The sequence below is a fragment of the Scyliorhinus canicula genome, chromosome 10 (genome assembly GCF_902713615.1).
Source record: "Scyliorhinus canicula chromosome 10, sScyCan1.1, whole genome shotgun sequence".
NCBI classification, from domain to species: Eukaryota; Metazoa; Chordata; class Chondrichthyes; order Carcharhiniformes; family Scyliorhinidae; genus Scyliorhinus; species Scyliorhinus canicula.
The window spans coordinates 98,900,271-98,918,757 of record NC_052155.1 but is presented as its reverse complement, the minus strand read 5'-3'; the positions used below and the strand labels follow the sequence as shown (position 1 = coordinate 98,918,757).

General features: G+C 42.9%; 1 protein-coding gene across 5 annotated transcripts in view; it reads right to left on the bottom strand.

Annotated features, from left to right (window-relative positions):
- Positions 1-18,487, bottom strand: part of LOC119972543 (NSFL1 cofactor p47-like) — a 38,204-nt gene that overhangs the window by 18,937 nt on the left and 780 nt on the right. For 2 of the 5 annotated variants that reach the window (XM_038809412.1, XM_038809414.1), the window contains exons 2-4: positions 5,670-5,770; positions 2,293-2,373; positions 859-1,024 (exon numbers count right to left, since the gene is read on the bottom strand). In XM_038809412.1, coding sequence (XP_038665340.1) covers positions 859-1,024; positions 2,293-2,373; positions 5,670-5,770 — 348 coding nt within the window. Of the gene's footprint in view, positions 1-858; positions 1,025-2,292; positions 2,374-5,669; positions 5,771-9,474; positions 9,575-18,487 lie in introns of those variants that run through there. The other 3 variants (XM_038809413.1, XM_038809416.1, XM_038809415.1) reach the window with 3 other exon arrangements.

Sequence of the window (18,487 nt, the reverse complement as noted above, 5' to 3'; positions counted from 1 at the left end):
CGCACTGCGGAGCATGTCCCAGTCTCAGCACGGGCAGCACGGAAGCGTAGTGGTTAGCACAATTGCTTCACAGCTCCAGGGTCCCAGGTTCGATTCCCGGTTTGGGTCACTGTCTGTGCGGAGTCTGCACGTTCTCCCCGTGTGTGCGTGGGTTTCCTCCGGGTGCTCCGGTTTCCTCCCACAGTCCAAAGATGTGCAGGTTAGGTGGATTGGCCGTGCTAAATTGACCTTAGTGTCCAAAATTGCCCTTAGTGTTGGGTGGGGTTACTGGGATAGGGTGGAGGTGTGGGCTTGGGTAGGGTGCTCTTTCCAAGAGCTGGTGCAGACTCGATGGGCCGAATGTCCCCCTTCTGCACTGTAAATTCTATGATTCTAAAATTCTATGATTCAGATGGGCATTGCTGAGGCTATCCAGAACATGTCCCGTTCGCTGGACCAATGGATCCTTTATGTCCAAAGTTTGGACAAATATGTCCAAATTCTTAATGAGCTAATTCCTTGCACAATACATCACCACCCTGTTGTGCACCCCAATTTTTTTTTGTATTTCATCTTTTTTTGTTGCATAAAACTATTTGATGTTTCTTTCCTTATCTGTACTGTACTTGACTTATTGTATGAATATTACATAGGTTTAATACCTAGAGACTTGGCTATGAGTATCTATTATCTACCAGGAAAGGTGCCTACACTTATGGCAGCGCATGGTGGTTCTGATAGCTTTACATTGTATTAAAATTTTAATTTTCCTATTTTAAAAAAGGCCGCACTGTGACTTTCCATAAGAGCAAAAAGCAAGAACACATCTTTTGTGACAGTGAAATCAGCGTATCTATCAGCATTCTCCCATTCTCTTACCACAGCATTGTTTGCCTCTCCCACACCTCCTATCCAGTGATCCACTGGAACTGCTCCATGTTCCTTAGCTCCCTTAAATAGATCATCCACAATTTCATTTAGGTTCTTGTTCTTTGGAGGTCCAACTATCTGCTGGCCACTGTGTTCAGAGCCACCTGCATAAAAGCTTAAAAAATTAATGTACAGTGAGTGAAACCAGTGCTTTACTATATAAACAAAACAAAGGCACGTTAACATATACTTATTTTTATTACATCATTTACTCTTGTTCTCCAAGCAGAGAGGATGTGCACATCTCTTTGGCACAGAATACTCCTTCCATGAAACAATTCATCAGAGAAAAATAGATGTTTCACAGCTCATTGCTAACTAAGAATTTGATGTATTCTACAAAGTACAAACAAAAATATAATTAACTAGCTCCAATAATGCTTCAGTAGGTGAATGCATTGCCTGCTATTCAACTGAGCCATACAAGTAATAAAGAAAGAGAAAGACACATTTAAAAAAAACTAATTATGGCCTGAGGGTTCCATAAAGTATTTTATAACTTTTAATTCTGAAATGTAGACATTGTTAAAATATAGGTGAATGAAACAAACAATTTTCACCCAGCAAGGTCTCACAAGCAGCAAATGAATAAATTATTGGTTAATCTGATTACGTAGTGTTGGCCGAGGGAGGGACGATGGTCAGGATCCTGAGAGAATGCCTCCCCTCTTCAGAATTGCCATGAGCTTTTATATTAACCTGTAGATTTATTTTTGGCATCCAAATAAAGCTCTGTACTGATGGAGTAGGCCCACAGCTGATTTTGTTTTGTAACCCATTGTCTGCTGTGGGTTCTCTAACTTTGGCTGAAAGGAAAATAATGAATGGCTACTCATATATTGTTGTTCTGGCCAATCTAGGTGATACTTCATGGATAATTGGCAGGATAGAGGGCTGATAGTTGGTGCAGCCAGTAGCAATACAGCTAAGACCTTGTTTGCCGTCATGCAATGGAGAAAGATATTTTAGTAAGAGATCAGTTATGTTTTGCTACGTCTGGTATTATTTGCAATAGTGCCAGCCATCTACTGGAACCTAGACATGGCGTGAACAGTTTTGGTCAAAACTCTGTCTTGTCTATGAAAGAGTACTGATAATTAGTGTGGCCTTCTGTAAGCAAAGGTTTTGAATACAAATTCAATTAGAATTATACTCTATTCAATTGTATTAGTTTGCTCTCTAGTGATCAGCCTACAAACTGTCTCAATATGATTCTAGAAATCCAACAGTTGATTGGCCTTATGGAAACTGAAACAGGATCTCTATTTTATGATTAAGTCATATTACCCACAGAAGTATTATTTATTTGATACTGAAGATTATCTTGGTGCAGTTAACAAGTGGAACAGGTTCTAATCTGCCAGAAGTGTCAAAAGTCCTTACCATTGACCCTCATCAACATCACCATCACGTTGCTCTTTCTTCTTCAGGTCTTTTAAGGATGATATTCTGGAAGTACCTGTGCTAGAAGATGAGAACAACATCTATGGTATGGATTACTAAGATAAAAGATTTTAAAAATCACTGATGTAATTTTCCAGTTTGCAATTAAACTAATGCCCACTAATTAAACAGCATAATATAAATTATAAACTCTCTAAATGAATTCATGAACTAATAAATGTTGACAGAAGTGCATCCCCAAATCCTTTTTCCCCATGTCGGCCATGGCTTCATCCATCTGGTCCTGAGCTGTGAAATTCTTACCCTAAACCTTTGTGCTTATCCTACCTTTCCTCCCCCGATAATCATCCTTAGAATTGACCTCTTAGACCAAGCTCAGTCACTTCTGCTATCTCCTTCTTTGCCCTCGTGTCAATTTTTGTCTGATTAAAATTTTTGTGACATGCCTTGTAGGTTTTCTCCAAGTTAAAGCTGCGTCACCATACATGGGACCAGATTCTCCGTTTCTGCGACTAAGTGTTGACGTCAACGGAGAATCCGTGGACTTCTACGACAGGAAAATGGGTGCCGACCCTGCACCGATTCCGCTACCGGTGAGGGGCTAGCACCAGCACCGCGTGGAACATCATTGATTCCCATGAAAAACAGTGCGGGATTCGGCGGGTCCATGATCGACACTCGCAGGGTTGACAAGTGGCAGTCCACGCATAAACAATACACTCCCCACACATTCTGATCGAGGCCGAAAAGATGGGACAGTTTATGCTAGAGTGCCCATACAGTTGATGGGTCGGCTGAGGCCAGAGAGCACCCATGGGGGTGCCGGGAGAGTGGGTCACCTAAACCACCCAGGTTTAAAGCGGGCTGTCAGCAGCATGCGCAGCTGCATGGCTGCCTTGTCGGCTGCGGTAATGGTATTGCGTACCCGTCCACTCTGACCCCACAGCCCACCTCCTGACCACCGCCCACTACTCCCGCCGGCCAGCGGCATGACTGTCGGCGAAGTATGGCAGTGCTGGACATTGTCCATGCGCCCTCTCTCTCTCAGCAGCCACCATGCCAGGTGCATGATGTTTGAGAGCACACGTGGACCACACCGTCGGGAACTCGGCCCATCAGAGGCGGAGAATCACAGGTGGGCCCGCTAATTATATGCAAACGATGATTAAAGTACACGTGGCGAGCGTCGCATTGACACGTTTGAGATGACGGAGCATCGCGATTTGGCACCAAATCAGCGCCTACCGCGATTTTGGCGGCGGAAGCTATTCTCCACCCGATCGCTCACCCCGATTTTAGCGTCGGCTGACAGAGAATCCCGCCCCTGATGTTTGCTGACAGTTTCGAAAAACTGCAGAATGTATATATGATATACAAGATGTTGGCAAATTGATTAATTCAAGCTCAGTGACTAACTTTAATTAACAATGATCTCACTTGCCGGCAACTTTTGCATTTCACCAATGTTTTCCAAATCTCCTCTTGAACACAAAGATCACTCATTGGGACAAGAAAGGCAGCAGGCAAAACCAGTAAACTGTAACCATGGAGAAAACGTGCAAGAGCAGATATTCATGACAGGACTGACAAAGCACTGTTAAACAGGCTAGACAAGAATCTGAAGTTGTAGGTACAGGAACTAAACTATGCAAATAGATTTGCTTCCAAATATTCATACATAAATGTCATGATCCCAGCTCAGTAGATTGTAACTTTTATTTTTAGTTTAGAGGTGTGGATGAACTGTCTATTAACTTTTAACAGAAGAATAAAACATATCTTTTAAACAAGAAAAGATTAAGTATAATAAACTACTCTTTCACCCCAGCTATACTTTTATAGGTATATACAGATTTATAAGGATTGTAACACAAGTTACAAAATATATCTTGGGCTGGATCCTCCAAGACATCGCGCCGAAATCGCAAAATGCGTTCGGCTAGAGAATTGGCTCCGCACCGAAATCGGGCTTGATGTCGGTTTTGCGCCGATTTAGAATTCTCTGGACCCCCCAACTCTACGAAATTGCTGCGCCCGCCGCGTGGCCCGAAGTACAGTATGCATCTCATTATCTGCCTTACGACTGATTCTCCGGGGCCTCAGCGATTCTGCGCCCAAGTTGGGCCGATTTCTCACTGAGAAAAAATCGTGAAGCTGGTGTACTGGCTGCGAGAGGAGGTAGGAGTTGTCTTGGGGGGACTGCGGACTCCGCATCGGACACCAGCCGTGCTTCGTGCGGAGTGGGTGGGGGCGAGAGAAGACAGGCTGAGCAGCCGGGGAGCACCCGACATGACAAGAGCGGTGCCCACGCCCCATCTCAGCGGCCATATTGTTGGCCACCCACCCTGGCCCCTGGCTGGGCGCCGAGAAAACGGCCGTTTGGGTGGGTGCCGCTCCCCTCCCCGGCCACCCCACTCAACCGGTGACACCCACCAGAGGGACCACCAGGGCAGCGCCATGAAACAGTGGCCCTGGAAGCAGGGACGGGCGTTAAATGTGCCATTCAATGGACTTAACTCAAGTCCGCTGAATCGTGCCCAATATTAGTGAACATGTATAAAAAATACACTTTTACTACATGGTTCCACTGTCCATTTTTAAAAAAATTTAGGGTCTCCAATTCATTTTTTCCAATTAAGGGGAAATTTAGCGTGGCCAAACCACCTAGCCTGCATATCTTTGGGTGTAGTGGCGAAACCCGCGCAAACACGGGGAGAATGTGCAAACTCCACACGGACAGTGACCCAGAGCCGTGATCGAACCTTGGTGCCGTGAGGCAGCAGTGCTATTCACTGCGCCACCGTGCTGCCTTACCACTGCCCGTTTTTAATCCTCTATTTTATATTGCTCATCTGTAAGCATCTTTATTCATCTCAATCAGAGATTGTACAGGTCACACATTCATCCATGCCTATGATCAACATTTAATTGATTATTATTTAATGGTAGGGGGCTTTTCTTTAAATTTTTTCCAATCCAAAATGCAATTGTGTGTGTCTGCAATATGATTCATCAAATGGCAGAGCATTTTTTTTTAAAACTGTGAATATAAATGTCTCACAAAATTGACAGGATTGAATAGACAGACAGCCACTTTATGAAACACAATGAAATAAGTGTTCTGAAGTGCTAGAAGCTTGTTTAGTTGTACACTAATTGTAAGGACTGATAGCAAACTGGTGTTTAGGCCAATTTCTTCTCCAGAATCAACAAAAGATCATTAGTTACAGCTTAGTTCCATTCAAATCTGGGTACCTTTTTTCAAAATGAAAAATTGTTTGGTCCACCTAAAATTTACAAAACAGAAGTTTTAAAGAAAATTGGGTATATCTTAAAATACTTCTGATATTTCTTACCTACGAACCGCAGGTTTGCAATTAGTATTACTAAACATTGGTGCCTCGTGATGAACCAGTTGATCCTCACCCTCATTCTCGTAAAATTTCGCTGTTGCTAGCTAGATAATAAAACAAGATAAAAATGATCTAGAAAGGTACTTCATAATCTGTCAGCTTCAAAACAACATGCTTCAAATAGATTTTGCCGAGATCCCAATAGCAGTAAAGGATAAGCAGCAAAACTTAATTCCAACGCGTATGGTTCCTTTAAAAAAAACTAATTTTAACGCACCTTAAAAATAGTTGGAATTAATATCATTGATATGTTTACATTCAATGCTGCTTGGATAATCTGATTCAAAATATTTTGGGCACTATATTTGAAGTTGATAAAAAAAATGCTAAACTTCAGCAAATCTTCCACCTAAAGTTGCTTCAAGTCACTTATGGAATGGTAAACTTTGTGAAACTTCCCACTCTCGTTTCTATTTCTCATCCCAGTTTGAATATCAAAAGCCTGTCACCTTAGTTGATGTTTAAATTTTCCTACATAGCATATTAATAATTTGCTCAGGTTCTCTCGAGATGATGTAGAGGGGAGGGGGGAAACAAGGGGGCAATTGAGTTGCTGTACTCCTGTATAATTTAATTATGCAACTGTATATGTAGAGGCTCTACAGCAAGTCATGTTAACCAGGGAACTGCCCATGGATTTTTTTAAACACAAGATTAGATATTGTAAGACACTATATTGAGCTAATTGACAACAAAACCATAACAACTTTTAAAAATATGCCAAGTTTAGGAAGTCAGTCTTATAGTCAGTTCCTCTAATTTTTGACAAATGCCAGATGCAGTCACGGAAACATTGAGGTAAAACACTTAACCATTACCATGAAAGCGCCTCTTTTAATGCTAATCAAATAATGCCTTCACCTTCTGTAAAATACCACACACTGCTGTGCATTTATATTACCTTACATCTGCCAAAAATGTTTGAAAATGTTTTAGGGGCTGGGTTTGCACAATAGGCTAAATAGCTGGCTTGTAAAGCAGACAAAGGCCAGCAGCGCAGGTTCAATTCCCGTACCAGCCTCCCCAAACAGGCGCCGGAATGTGGCTTTTCACAGTAACCATTTGAAGCCTACTTGTGATGATAAGCGATTTTCATTTTATTTCATTTCATATAAAAATTTCAAATTTCATTTGTAAGTAACTAATTTGAAGTGGAATAACTGTTGCAAATAATTGTGTATATTCCCTCACAATTTAAACTCATATTAGAAAAATTAATTTAACAGTGAAATAACAAAAGCATAACTAAGGGCAACAAAAAAATCTCCAGTCAGCTCACCCACGATAAATATTAACTTTGCTAAGTTTTTTAAAAATTCATTTTTACGGGATGTGGGCTTCACTGGCTAGGCCAGCATTTGTTGCCCATCCCTAATTTTACTTGCTAAGGTAGTGCTGAGCTGCCTTCTTGAACCACTGAAGCCCATGTGCTGTGGGTAAAAGAGTTCAGCTCCTTTTTCCACATTTGAACCAAGGCTGCAATGAGGTCAGGAGTCAAACTGGTGGAACCCAAACTGAGTGTCAGGGAGAAGGTTATTGCCAAGTAAGTGCCGCTTAATGACACTGGCAATGACATCTTTACTGATGATTCAGAGTGGACTGATACGGCAATAATTGGCCAGGTTGGATTTGTCCTGCTTTATGTACAAGACGTACCTGGGCAATTTTCTACATTCGTGAGTAATGCCAGTGTTGTAGTTGTACTGGAACATCTTGACTAAAGATGTGGCACGTTCTGGAGCACAGGTTTTCAGTACTATGGGCAGAATATTGTCAAGGCCCATAACCGTTGCAGTTTCTTGATATCACATGGAGTGAATCAAATTGCCTGAAGACTGGCTTCTGTCATGCTGGGCAGAGCTTCGATGGGCGGCATGGTGGCACAGTGGTTAGCACTGCCGACTCACCGCTCCAGGGTTCCGGATTTAATTCCAGCCTCGGGTGACTGTCTGTGTGGAGTTCGCACTTTCTCCCTGTGTCTACGTGAGTTTCCTCCGGGTGCTCCAGCTTCCTTCCACAGTCCAAAGATGTGCAGGTCAGGTGGATTGGCCATGCAAAATTGCCCCTTCATGTCCAAAAGGTTAGGTTGGGTTGCTGGATTACAGGGATAGGGTGGAGGCTTAAGTAAGGTGCTCTTTCCAAGGACCGGTGCAGACTCAATGGGCCGAATGGCCGCTTTCTTCACTGCAAATTCTATGATTCCACCTGATCCATTGGTTGTGCGATCGCTTAGCTCTATCACTTGCTACTTATGATATTTAGGATGCAAGTAGTCCTGTGTTGTAGCTTCACCAGGTTGACACCTCATTTTTCGGTATGCCTAGTGATGCTCCTGGCATGCCTTCCTGTACTCTTCACTGATCCATGGTTGATCCCCAGGCTTGGTGGGGGATATGCTGGGCCATAAGGTAACAGGTGCGGCTGAGTACAATTCTGCTGCCGTTGATGGCCTACAGCCCCTGCTGGATGCCCAGTCTTGACTGGCTAGATGTGTTCTGAATCTTTTCCATTTAGCATAATGGTAGTGCCACACAACACGATGGAGGGTCTCCACAAGGTCACTCCAACTGATACTGTCATGGACAGATGCACCTGTGGCGAGCAGGTTGGTGAGGACTGGGGTCTAGTATGTTTTTCGCTCTTATTGGTTCTCTCACCACGTGTCACATACCAGTCTAGCCATTATGTCCTTTAGGACTCGGCCAGCTCGGTAGGTACTCGGCTACATTGAAATCCCGCTTTTGTGCCCCTGCCACCCTTCATGCTTCTTCAACATAGAGGAGTTCTGATTCATCAGCCGATGGTGGTGATCAGCAGGTTTCCTTGCCCATGTTTGACCTGAAGGCATGAGACCTCATGGGGTCCGGAGTCAATGTTGAGGACTCCCAGGGCAACTGCCTCCCTATACCACTGCGATAGTGATGTCTTGGATGTTACCTGTGAGGAATGATTCCAAGACTGTGACTAGTCTGTGAGACAGCTCTCCTAATTTTGGCATAATTAAGGAGGACTTTGCAGAGTTGGCTGGGTTTTCCGTTGTCGTTTCCAGTGCTTAGACCAATGCCCAGTGGTCTATCATTACCTTTGTAGCAGTTTGAGACAACCGAGTGGCTTGCTAGGCCATTTGAAAAAAAAAAGAGGGCAGATTGAGTTAACCACATTGCTATTGATCTGGAGTCACATGTTAGCTGCAGATTTCCTTCCCAAAAGGACATTAGTTAACAACCTGGGTTTTTCTTACTACAATTGACAATGGTTTCATGATCATCATTAGACTTTTAATTCCAGATGTTTAATGGATTCAATTTCCAGCATTTGCCATGGTGGGATTCGAACCCAGGTCCCCAGAGTATTTCCCTGGGTCTCTGGGTTCCCAGGTCAATGATAATACCACTACTCCACCACCTCCCCAATAATAGGTTTTCTTATTTTTACCTGATCTTCCACATTATTTACAGTAGTACAATATCTTAGATTAAATTTTCCTGAGAAATCCTGTTGCCATTGAAGTATTTTCCATGGAGAGTAGATAAAAGAAAGCCTTGTAACACAGATTATGAATTACCTAGCTATTATTAATATATCTTCACCAAACCCAGGTTACAACCATGATGCAATATTTTACAAATTTTAGGTGTTTTAATAATTTACTCAATTGAGTCCTATAACTATTCTATGAAAGGAGGGAGTAGTTTGGCATTACAATATTGGTTGCTAGTTTTAAGATGAGGAAGAGTAGGCAACAAACCTTTCCAGAAGGGTTAGGAGAGGTGACCAAAAGTTTGGTTGAGAATTTCTGACTCATCCATAACAATGTCAGCCAGCAAGTCTTGACAGTAAGCAGATGACTGTAGAATCAAAGGAATTGGGGAAGAAAGCAGAGTTGGGAATTATAAGTGTACTTGTGGGAGGTAACTTCATGTCAACAAATAAGCAAATAAAAGATATGAGGAAGAAGCTGATCTATAGGAAACACCAAATGGAGTAACGAAATAAGTCAATGCTGGAGACGTATTGCAACAAAATGGAGTGGATTGAAGCATGGGAAGTCTCACAGATGTTCTTGAGAGAGAGACAATGAGCCCAATTCCACCAAAAGGTTAAGAACAAGAAGTAATAATGATTTTTTTTGCTTTATTCTTTCACAGGATATGGGTGTCGCGGGCAAGGCAAACATTTGTTGCCTGTCCCTAATTACCCTCGAACTAAGTGCCAGTTTAAGAGTCAACCACATTGCAAGGTGTCACATGTAGGCAAGACCAGATAAGGATGACAGAAGATTTCCTTCTCCAACGGAATGGACATTCGCAAATCAGATTGGTTTTACTGACAATCGACAATGGTTTCATGGTCATCATTAGACTTTTAATTCCGGATTTTTTATTGAATTCAAATTTCACTTTCTGCCGTGGCGGGATTCGAACCAGAGCATTACCCTGGGTATCTGGATTGCTAGTCCTGCGACAATACCACTACGCCACCGCCTCCCCTAGAGGCACAGATGATGTAATTGATTACTTTTACCAAGACAGCCCCTATGCTGTGGACAAGGCAGAGTTAAAGGGATTCAAAAAGTTACAATAATAATCTTTATTACTGTCACAAGTAGGCGTACATTAACACTATTAACACAATTTGCCACATTTCCAGGTAGATGCCAGTGTTGTAGCTGTACTAGAACAGCTTGACTCGGAGTGCAGCAATTTCTGGAGCACAGACCCAAGACTCTTTAATACTATTGCCAGAATATTGTCAGGGCCCATAGACTTGGCAGTATCCAATGCCTTCAGCCGCTTCTTGATATCTCGTGGAATGAATCGTATTGGCTGAAGCCTTGTCTTTTGTAGATGTGCTGGGCTCCACCATCTTTGAAAATGGGGATAATTGTAGAGCCTCCTCCAGTGAGTTAATTGTCCTCCACCATTCATGGCTAGATGTGGCATGACTGCAGAGCTTAGATCTGATGTTTTTGTTGCGGAATCGCTTAACTCTGTCTATTACTTGCTGCTGTTTGGCTCAAATATAGTCTTGTGTTGTAGCTTCACCAGGTTGACATCTCATTTTTCGGAATGTCTGGTGTTGCTCCTGGCATGCTCTCCTGCACTCTTCATTTAACCAGAACTGCTCCCCTGGCTTGGTAGTAATGGTAGAGTGGGGAATATGCCGGGCCATGAGGTTGCAGGTTGTGGTTGAGTAAAACTCTGCTGTTGCTGATGGCCCACAGCGCCTCATGGATGCCCAGTCAAATTACTAGACCTATACAAAGTCTATTCCATTTTGCACAGTGGTAGTGCCACACAACACGATGGTGGGTATCCTCAACGTGAAGACGGGAATTTGTCTCCACAAGGACTGTGGGGTGGTCACTTCTACCGGTACTGTCATGGACAGGTGCATCTGCGGTGGCAGGTTGGTGAGTATGAGGTAAAGTATGTTTTTCCCTCTTGTTGGTTCCCTCCTGCAGCCTCAGTCTAGCAGCTTTGTCCTTTAGGACCCAGTCAGCTCAGTCTGTGATGCTACTAATGAGCCACTCCTGGTGATGGACACTGAACTCCCCCACCCAGAGTATATCCTGCGCCCTTGCCACCCTCAATGCTTCCTCCAAGTGGTGTTCAACATGGAGGATGGTGGCCCGTACGTGGTAATCAGCAGGAGGTTTCCTTCCCCATGTTCAACCTGAAGCATGAGACTGCATGGGGTCCAAAGTCGATGTTGAGGACTCCCAGGACAACTCCTTCCTGACTATATGCCACTGTGCCACCACCTCTGCTGAGTCTGTCTTGCCGATGAGACAGGACATACCCAGAAATGGTAATAGTACTGTCTGGGGCATTGTCTGCAAGGTATGATTCTGTGAGTACATCAGGCTGTTGATTGACTAGTCTGTGACACAGCTCTTCCAACTTTGGAACAAGCCCCCAGATCTTAGTATCGAGGACTTTGCAGGATTGATAGGGCTGAGTTTGAAGTTGTCTTTTCCGGTGCCTGGGTCAAATCCAGATGGTCCATCCAGTTTCATTGCTTTTTTGGGGTTTTTGTAGCGGTTGAATACAACTGAGTAGCTTGTTGGGTCATTTCAGAGGGTATTTAAGAGTCAACCACATTGCTATGGGATTGGAATCACATGTAGGCCAGACCAGGTAAGGATGGCAGATTTCCTCCCCTAAAGGACATTAGTGAACCAAATGGGTATTTACGGCAATGTTTTCATGGTCATCATTAGACTTTTAACTCCAGATTATTCTGGCTATTTTATTGAGTTTAAATTCCACCACCTATTCTGGTGGGATTTGAACCCGGGTCCCCAAATCATTACCCTGGGTCTACTAGTCAAGAATTACTAGTCCAGCGACAATACCACTATGCCACCACTTCAGAGAGGAGGTGCAGGTGAAAACTTGGTCATGGTACGATAGAAAATCTATATATTAAGCCAGTTCCCAAATAATAACATTCTAAAGTAGAAACCAATACTTTGGTGCATTAGCACAATTAACAAACTTTTTGTGCGGGTGGGGGGGGGGGGGGGGGGGATACCGATGCTTCACTGTCCCTTATGGTGTATTATAAAGACGTTCTGGAGGCTGTGCTTGCCTCCCTGAATAACCAGGATTCCCAAAGACTGGTCGCAGTTAAACCTGCAAATTAGGTTAAATCATAGCTGCTTGCCTCAGAATCTTACTGCTTCAATATGATCACCTCTCATTCTTCTACACTCCAATGAGTATAGGCTGAACATTTCCGCATCAGGCAAACCTTTCATCCTGAACATCAATCGAGTAATTTGCTGAACCAAAGCAAAACTATCCCTCCTGTGGGAGAGAAAGTGTGAATATTTTGAGTCCAATATGACTCTTATTCAGAACTTGTGTTCTGAAGAAGTTATGCTGGATTCAAAACGTGAACTCTGTGTCTCTCTTTGCAAATGCTACCAGACTTCCTTAACCTTTCCAACACTTTCAGTTCTCCAGTTTCCACAGTATTTTGCTTTTCTATCCCTCCTTAAATAAGGAGACCAAAACTGTTCCAGTATTGCAGGTGTGATCTTATCAATGCACTGTACAGCTGTAGCAAGGCTTTCCTACTTTTATACTGCATTCCCCTTGCAATAAAGCCTAACATTCTTCAGGCTAACTGTCTTCATAATTACTTGCTATGCTGCATATTAACATTTTGCATTTCAAGTACGAGTACACCAGATCACTCTGTACTGCATGGACTACTCACAACACAAGAATCAAAGGCCCAATTTAACTTTGCATAAGTGAAAGTTTTTTTTGTTGAGTTAAATCAGGCCCCAAGTTGTTAAAATACAATTTTCTTAAGTTCCTGGATTTTGGCATTGACCTTTTTTATCTTAGGAAATGTGACAATTAATTGTATTAATAAACAAACATCAACTTATGTAACATGTATTGTGCTATTAGGACTCAAACTGGGACAGTAAATCATGAGAAACTAGACTAGACTGTCCAGTTTCAGTGTATAAAGACAAAATGAACATGGCAGGACAAGGAAAGAACTCAGCACAAAGTGGCAGTTGTTTAAGGAGATATTCAATTTATCCCAACTAAAATATATTCCAGGATGAATGATTGTAAGACGGGGGGAAATATCCATGGCCAAGCAAAGAAGTTAAAGATAACATAAAAACAAAACCTAAAGCACATCATATTGCGAAGATCAGTGGCAGGTTAGAAGATTGGGAAACTTTTCAAGATTAACAAAGGGTTACTAAAAAAGTAATAAACAAGAACAAAGGTGCATTATGAAAGAAAACTAGTGCAAAATATAAAAAAGGATGGCAACGTTTTTTCTAAGTATATAAAAGGGAAGAGAGTACCTCAAGTGAATGTTGGTCCCTTGGCGGTTGAGAATGGAGAGTCAATAATGGGGAACACAGAAATGGCGGAGACGGTAAATCAATATTTTGCCTCAGTTTTCATGATGGAGGATACTAGTATCATCCCAATAGTAACAAATGATGCAGAGGTAAGAAAAAGGGAGGAACCTAGAAAATTCATCAGATAGTACTAAATAAACTATTGGGATTAAAGGCAGACAAGTCCCCAGAACCTGATGGTCTACACCCTCTTGGAAAAATGCTAATGTAATGCCCTTATCCAAAAAAAGGGGGGGGGGGGGGGGGGGGGAAGCATTATGTAGGAAACTATAGGCCAATTAGTTTAACATCTGTTATCGGGAAATTGTTAGACTCCACTATTATGGAAGTAATAACAGGGCATTTAGAAAGTCAAAATGCAATCCATCAGAGTCAGCATGGTTTTATGAAGAAATTTGTTAGAAGTTACATAGAACATAGAACATAGAACAGTACAGCACAGAACAGGCCCTTCGGCCCTCGATGTTGTGCCGAGCAATGATCACCCTACTTAAACCCACGGAACCCGTATACCCGTAACCCGACAATCCCCCCATTAACCTTACACTACGGGCAATTTAGCATGGCCAATCCACCTAACCCGCACATCTTTGGACTGTGGGAGGAAACCGGAGCACCCGGGGGAAACCCACGCACACACGGGGAGGACGTGCAGACTCCACACAGACAGTGACCCAGCCGGGAATCGAACCTGGGACCCTGGAGCTGTGAAGCATTGATGCTAACCACCATGCTACCGTGAGGCCCCATGTAACAAGTCAAGTGGATAACGAACATCCTGTAGATGTAGTCTGGACTTCCATAAGGCATGTGATAAGGTGCCACACAAAAGGTTAATACAAAAGGCAAGATCACATGGGATTAGGGATATTTTATTAGCTTGGATAGAAGACTGGTTAACCGAAAGAAGGCAAAGAGTCAGGATAAATGGGTCTTTTTCTAGTTGGTAAGATGTAATTAGTGGGGTGCCACAGGGTTTGGTCCCCGAGCCCCAACTATTTACAATATATATTAATGACTTGGATGTAGGGAATAGAAGTACTATACTCAAATTTGCACATGACACTAAAACAGGGGGATAGAAAGTTGCAATGAGAAAATAAGACATTTACAAATGGATATCAATAGGTTAGGCGAGTGGTTCAAAATTATCACACTTATCCATTTTGGTCGGAAAAATGGAAAGGCAACTTATCTAAATGGAGAGAAATTTCAGAGTGCAGAGGGATCTGGGTGTCCTTGCGCAATAATCTCAGAAATCTAGTATGTAAGTACAGCAGGTAATAAGGAAGTTAAACTAAATTTTGGCCTTTATAGCTAAAGGATTAGAGTATAAAAGTAGGGAAGTGTTGTTGCAACTGTACAAGGCATTGGTGAGGCCGCACCTGGAGTACTGTGCATAGGCTTTGGTCCCCTTATTTGAGGTGGATGTAGACTCGTGACCTTGGACAAGCTAATGGAGGACTTGGACCTGCCGACAGGACATAACTCGGGCACCTCCTAATTAAACACTTTCTCCACAAGGAGACGGCAAGATACCTCAGGGCCCCAAGAGACAGTCTACTAGAGGAGCTAATCAACATGGACAGAAAGTGGCTGGGGAGGGGGTGGGGGGGGGGGGGAATGGACTGTGGGAACACATACACGAACGGTTGCTGGACAGGGCAGGACTATCACTGGCTGAAGCCAGATGGAAATGGGAGGACAAATTGGGGACGGAAGTAGATTGGGGACTCTGGAGTGAAGCACTGAATAGGGCCAACTCCACCTTCTCCTGCGCTAGGCTAAGCCTCATGCAGTTCAAATTGGTGCACAGAGCCCATCCAACTAGAACCCGAATGACCAGGTTCCTCCCGGAGGTGGAGGACAAATGTGAATGGTGCGAGCGAGATCCAGCCAACCACGCCCACATGTTCTGGGCCTGCCCCAGACTTGACAGGCTCTGAACAGCCTTCTTTGAGGCGATGTCCAAGGTTGTAGGGGTGAGGGTGGAACCGTGCCCAAGAGTGGCAGTCTTCAGGGTATTGGTTCAGCTATATCTTCCTATGGGACAGAGGGCCGATGCCCTAGCTTTTGCTTCCCTAATCGCACGCCAGAGAATCCTGCTTGGCTGGTGATCAGCAGCACCACCCACAGCTGCAGACTGGCTGGCAGAATTTCTCCACCTGGAGAAGATCAAGTACACCATTTGAGGGTCGGAGGGCTTCCACAAAGCGTGAGGGCCATTCATCAGCCTGTTCCAAGACCTGTTCAAGGCCAACAACGACTAGGGAGAGGGGTGTGGGGGGAGAGGGAGGAAGACAAGGGAAGGCATACACAAGAGAAAGGGGTGGGGGGGGGGCAGGGAAGGAACCCAAGGGTAGCACAGAATGAAGCACAGAGACAAGGGGAGGAGGCACGCAGCCCCCCTACAATAACTAAAAGCCCCAACAGAAAGGAGTGGAGCACAGTACATGGCGCCAGGGTAGATGGCAACACTAAGAAGTAAACTAAACTTTTGAAAAATTAATTTACGGGATGTGGGCGTCGCTGGTTAGGCTAACATTTATTGCCCATCCCTAGTTGTCCTTCAGAAGGTGGTGGTGAGTTGCCTTCTTGAACTCCTTGATGTGTAGGTACACCCACTGTGCTTTTAGGGAGGGAGTTCCAGGATGTTGCCCCAACAAAGGAAAGTTGGGGGGGTGGGCCTCATGTAAAAATTGTTGTAAATAAGAAACAAACTTATTTGTAAATACCAGATACACTTGAGCTGTTACTCTGTAAAAACTGGAAAACACCAATGAAAATATTTCAAATAGAAATTTGAGGAGGTAGTTGCATTCAAGGCAGTTCAGAGAAGGTTCACTAGATTGATTCCGGAGATGAGGGGTTTGTCTTATGAAGAGAGATTTAGCAGTTTAGAAGAATGAGAGGAGATTTAACTGAGGTATACAAGATGATAAACGGTGTTGACAAAGTAGGCGTAGAGCGGATGCTTCCTCTTGTCGGGCAATCTATATTGAGGGGTCATAGTTCTAGGATAAGAGGGAGCAGATTTAAAACAGAGATGAGGAGAAATTACTTCTCTCATATGGTCATGAAACCATGGAATTTACAACCCAGAGTGCAGTGGATGCCGGGACTTTGAGTACATTTAAGGAGATTGACAGGTTTTAATTAATGTATTAAAGGGTGATGTAGAACGGGCAGGAAAGTGGAGTTGAGGCCACAAGATCAGCCATGATTGTATTGATTGGCGGTGTGGCTCAAGGAGCTGAATTGCCTACTCTTGCTCCTGATTCTTATGTTCAAACGTAAAATATCAAAGATGCTGGAAATATGAAATAAAACTGAAAGTGCTGGAAACATTCAGTCAGGCAGCATTGGTAAAAGGTCACTGACCTGAAATATTCTACTTCTCTCTCCACAGATGCTACCTGATGTGCTGAGCATATCTCAGAATAATAGTGAAGAGGCCCTCCGGGTCTGAACCGATGAATGAAAAACACCTGACCTTTCTACCTAATCCCATTTGCCATCACTTGGCTCATAACCTTGAATGTTATGATATGCCAAGTGCTCTACCACTATTCCAGGCAATGCCAATATTTTCAAATGTTTTATTACTAAAGAATATTTAAGAGTGGTTTAAGTACTATTCGGGAGTGTGTTGCTAGCCTGCTACTTTTCCCAAAAAAATCATGATCTTTATACTTCTGAGAGAGAGAGAGAGAGAGAGAGAGAGTGAGTGAGAGAGATCTTCAAAAAAAGTGAAATGTTCCAATGATTTCGATCGGTTCCTGGGAAATTTAAACTAAATATTTAGTATAATGACTACTTCACATGAGCAATGTACAAAGATTTTGAAAATGTAGCAAGCTGAACAAATTTCAGTATTAATATAGAAGAGGATTTTTACTTTTATTGTTGAAATACACCATTACACTCTGAAAAGCAGAAACAAATCACCATTAAAAAAAAAATTACTTAAACAAACGACGTGAACCAAAAACAATCTAACCATGACACAAGGGCAGCCAGCAAAAAAAAAAAAGAGGTCAGGAATCTAAAGAACTAGATTTATACCAGAGAAAGAAATAATACTTAAACTGTCTTTCCTAAGGGGCTATAAATGGGATAGCTGACAGGAATTCAAATAATAATGGGACAGATTCTGTTGTAGAAATATCAGTGATGCGAACAGCAACTTCAAGTGACTGCATATGCACAGTTAAATACTGAGATCTGGAAACTGCTGTCCCAGAAATGATGTTACTCCAAATGATGTCTGGAAATGGCATCTAGTTCCCCAATCACATACTTTGAAACAAGGGTATTTACATCAAATATTAACTAAATTCATCTGAAAAAAATAGAGCTTCTCCACCCCAATTATAGTGTTTTTTTAGTTGTGTTGTTAAGTCCTAAACACTGTCAAGCAATGTTTTGGGCAGTGAAAATTAAGTTTCTGTGACGACTTTAAATATTGTTGAGAGTTTAAACATAAATACTTTCAAAAACATCTTTCATTTATTGGTTATGGAAATACAGAATAATTTGCTCTGTTCACACAGGTTTCAGGTGCACTGCCGTTTTGAGTATTGGCTCTCTATAACTTCCAGCGTAAGAGCCTGTAGAAATTCTTCAGGCAAGTGCATCGAAGAGCTACTATAATTCGTTGACGCTCAGAGCAAAATCCAGCCTATTGTCTGCTTTACAATATTGAGAACAATGGTGGATCGACAGTTTAAGTTGTACTCCTTTCTCTGGTAGAACATAAACACCACTAAATTACTAGCCTCTCCTATCCTTGTGCCTTCTTGGCAGGTGGCTTTTGGACAACTTAGTATTTGTGGTGAACAGCGAAGAAACGGCGGTT